The 4,630-nt window shown below is 32.0% G+C and overlaps 1 protein-coding gene across 1 annotated transcript in view; it reads left to right on the forward strand.

Annotated features, from left to right (window-relative positions):
- Window positions 1–3,568, forward strand: part of LOC106473264 (mannose-1-phosphate guanyltransferase beta-like) — a gene marked incomplete at its 3' end in the record, with an annotated part of 39,577 nt that extends 36,009 nt beyond the window's left edge. Inside the window, exon 5 of the mRNA XM_013933949.2 lies at window positions 3,366–3,568. Within this exon, the coding sequence (XP_013789403.1) occupies window positions 3,366–3,568 (203 nt within the window). The remainder of the gene's footprint in view (window positions 1–3,365) is intronic.
- Between the last annotated feature and the right edge of the window lie 1,062 nt (window positions 3,569–4,630).

The following is a 4,630-nucleotide window of genomic DNA, read 5'->3' on the forward strand; positions in this document are numbered from 1 at the left end:
GGCTTTCATAGTGTTGGAGGAATTCCTCCACTCTTGGAGAAGAGAGTGAAGCTGGGGGGCCTTCCTACCTAGGTTTCTGGATATTTTTTCCCAGATTTCGGTAGGAGAGGCACTAGCCAATGCAGGAGCCTACTCGTAATACTGGTTCAGATTTGACGCTCAGCTATCCTGTTGGGTTGAGTATGGCCATTCTTTTTGATCAGTATTGGTTCAGTACATTGTTCATGAAGAGGGTCTATTGTCTCCTTGTAATTACGAATACAGAATGATCCCATACTGGGTCTTTGGTTGAGCACAGTTTGTTCCATGTCTTCCACATAATTCCATAAGTTACGTTGCCCACATGATTGGGGAGTGAGGATGAATGTTAATAATTCCAGACCAGATCATATTTATTAAGTGAGAAACTTTATATTTTGATTTATTGAAAGCTTAATTTTTGATTTCTATGGCTGTCTTAATAAATTTGATTTGTGTGTTTCAACCCTGGTTGTAGCAGCTGTTTGTTTTTGACTGTTACAATACATTTCTAAGTTCTTTTCGTAGTTCACTTTTGGCTGGGACAATTTTGGTTTCCCCTTTTGCACCTTCTCTCTCAGGAAGACCCTTTTCATCTGTGTTCCACTCTGTTTCATCTTCCATTCTAAGGTTTGATATATATATACGACTTCATATGTAGCTGTTTTCCTGTTTTTTGCAAGACAAGCAGAATTCTCATCTCTTGTTACCCATATGTTAGCAAGATGTTGCTGATGTTCTTTCTTTATAGTTTAACAATCATTTTGAGCTGTTTTTCATCATGGTGTCATTGATACTGTTTCCAGTCTTTCATCCACATGCTATGATAATTATAAAACCATTTAAAATATAAATTTGATGTTCTTATAAACAGAAAATTAACTGCCTAGAAAAATACTTCACTAAACTAAATTGATATGGAGGGAAACTCTTTAAGTTAATCTATGACCTTTCCATAGTTTACAAATAATGGAATATCATAACTAAATCACAATAATAAATCCTGTTCAGACACAAGACTTGAAGCACCTTAAAACATTATAAGAAGTTTGATGTTCCTGAGTAACTATGCAGGGAAGGAAAGAAGCTCTATGGCAAATAAACTGCATGAAAGAAAATCTTCCCAGGTTTCAGATGATATATTTACAATTCTGTCTGCTTAAGAAATTTGCAAAATTAAAAATACAAAACATGTGGATAGATATTACAGTTCTCCACATCAACAACATCTAAAATTCACAGTTTTTAAACTATTTGAACTAAAAATAAGCTTCAAATGAATGCAAAGGCTTCAGATTTGCTGTTTAGGTTTATTCATTGACAAATTGTATCTTAACAAGTCCTGACTTGATAATTCATGGAGACTCTGGCTATCACAAAGAAGCTGTTGAAATTTGTTTTGTTGTTGTTATGTTTAACTTTCCAGCCAGTGCATTCAAAGTATTTAAAGAGGGGAAAATGACAACATCAGATTTTGAAAATTCCTTATGACTTATCCATCAAATTTCCTCTAAAATTAAAATCTTAACTGAAATGTTGAGATCTTAAATTATCTTTTGGTTTAAGTTTTATTAACATTTGTCTTGCATGATGTAATTTAAAAAATCAAAACTGTTAGCCCTATTTGTTGGTATTATTATTATTTAGATGGAGGATATCGTATATGTTCATACAAAACCTCTACATTTGTCTCTGACCTTTACCACTCTTTGTACTAGTGCTTCATTAGAGGGTTATGCCCTCTAGATGTGGACAAAGGATGCCATCTGGTGGATGCTTCAGCAAGTACCTATCTTTCTATCTCTACATACAGATCACATATAGCATTATAACAGATATCATTATGAATATCCATTCTGCCTCTCAGCTCCACTCTCAGGTGGAGTATACCATTCTTATTATCCTCTACACTGTTTGTATTGCACTGCCATTGTGTTGTTAAACACATCCTCTGGTTCACCTAGACTGGTAGGTGACCTAACTTATTTTGTTTGCTACTCCCATTTTTTTTTATTTATTTATTGTATGGATGAAGAGAAGTAGGATATTCTACACTCGGAGTTGTCCAGTCTTATTCTGTTGTAAGATAAAATGGTCTGGTATTCTCCACCAAGAATCTTTCACAATAAGTAGAATTTTGGTATATTATTCAGTTCTTCCTCTTTTTGGTTACCATCCGTCAAAGAAATGTTGTGACCAAGGTATACTAATTCCAATCAGCCTAGTAGAAGGTGCTGCCATCCTGAGTAACTAGTTATTTTGCTAGAAAGAATGATTTGTCTGAATGACTTTATAAGACAATGGATCAATCCTTGTTAATTATAATGTACTCTGTAACAAGTGATTGGTTCTCTTCACCCATTCTCAAATGCAAATTCAGCATTCTTATTCAGTTTGGTTGTTTTTTTATTTCTCATGCTTGACTCCACAAGCCAACAATTAATACTGGTGAAGGGCTTCTCAGCCTTTCACATTCTCTAATTAACTCCTCCTTTTCTTTGTGGGTAATCAGGCAAACTGTTTCACAAGGAAATCTATATGTTTTAATTTTACATTTTTAAAATTAAATTGAATTTCAAACAAATTTTCCAATCCCTTCACACAACCATGAGATTTGTAGTTTCACTTAATAACTGCAAAGTATATCTGGTTTTGGACAGGAAGGTAGAGCTTAAGTAGTCCCCTTACATGTGTGCAAGTAGATCATGTGGAAGGTGGGAGAGTAGAGAACTTTGGTCAGATATGAGATAAATTATGGATTACATCAAGGACTTTAGGTAATCTGTTGTTGACAAAGGAAATTTTACTCAGCAAGAAGAGGCTGTATTTCAGAGATAAGAACCTGTTTGAAATTCATTTTAATTTTAAAAATGTAATTTTTTTCAGTATTGTTCTTACAACCATGTGTAATTGATAAACTATCTGACCAGCTGAGCGTACTTTGAAAAAGAATTATATAGTAAAATATGAAAAAAAAAAGTTATTTGTAATATTAATCTCAACAACCATTCTTAAATCAGGATATGAAAATCGGGTTAAAGAATCTAAAATCTCAAAGTGTCAAGAATGGGGCAAGAAAATTAAAATGAGTAACAACATTTTACTATGGTAATAACAGTTCTGATTGTAGATTTTTTTGTTCATATTAAGAAATTATTACTGCTGTTTCTGTCATAAAAGGATTCTAATAAGGCTCTATTTTTAGTTTAAATTGGTTGAAGTTCCTTTTTTCAAGTGATTCATCTTGTTAAATCTCTTCACAAATCAGCCAGCTACAGGTTTGAACATTTTGTACATTCCACATAGAAGTTAAATATAGGAAACATATAAGTTTTGTACTTTTTTAGGTAACAAGGGTAGAAGAACCATCCAAATATGGTGTTGTGGTATATGATGAGAGGGGAAGGATAGAAAAATTTGTGGAAAAGCCTCAAGAATTTGTTTCAAACAAAATAAATGCTGGAATGTATATCTTTAACCCTTCAGTGTTAAGTAGAATACAGGTAAAAATTTATACTTGGGTTAATTGTCACTGTTTAATAGAACATAGGTTAAAATTAAGCTTGAATTATCAATTCATGCTTAGTAGAATACGGGTCAAATTTGAAACTTGAGATAACAATAGAATACAAAGAAAAAAGCAAAACTCATGTTGACAGGTAATATTTCATGAAATATGGAAAAATATCGGTTTTGTGTGAAAAACAGTAATTGATAAAGTACAGGTAGAAAATGAAACTTTACTTAACAGCTAGTGCCAATAAAGGTATAGATATAACTGAGGCTTGTTGTATACAAAAAAAGCAGATTTTTTTCTACAAAAAAATGTTTGTGAATTTATGAAGCCTATTCTATATCAGTCTGAGGGAAAGGTGATTTTTATGCTAAGAATAAAAAAAACGTTTTTCATATTTCCTTTGCATAACCTCTAGAACCTCCAATATGAATATCAAAAGATTTTGTATTTATCTGTTATATTATTTACCCTAACACTAACTGTAGCAAAATTATTAATATACAGTGAAAAGTAGAAAGCTATGAAATAAAATAAACATTACATTTTTTCTTCTTTGAATACACCATTTTGCAAGATTTTCAATTTTTTTTATGTTTACAATTTCAACTATTAACCCCTCCTACAATTTGCTCAAGATAACTTGGGTACCCTCTAAGTTTTAAAAAATATTTGCCCAAGTTGATAATTTCTAGACATGTTTTTAATTATTTGCCCAAATTCATTCGGATGTTGTCATGTATTATAATCAGTGCTTGCTAGATGGCATTGGAAATGCTGTTTATACTGATCGCTATCTGATTTATTCTGAATTATGTATCATAAACACTGGAGAAAAGCATTCCTATTCTTTATTGTAGTTTCAATGAAATAATATGTATAACATATAACTCCACATATGCAACATACATTTATTGAGTATATTTTGTGCAGAAACATAATGACAGGTCATAAAACAACTTTAGATTCATTAACTCTTTTCATACAGGCATCATTTTCTGTGAATCCCATGAGATTTTACTGGGTTGCATTCAAACTTAAACTAAACTACTTTATTTTTATGGTATATGAATCAACTTGGCACCAAAACATAGCTAA

The sequence above is a fragment of the Limulus polyphemus genome, unplaced genomic scaffold (assembly GCF_000517525.1).
Source record: "Limulus polyphemus unplaced genomic scaffold, Limulus_polyphemus-2.1.2 Scaffold6022, whole genome shotgun sequence".
NCBI lineage: Eukaryota > Metazoa > Arthropoda > Merostomata > Xiphosura > Limulidae > Limulus > Limulus polyphemus.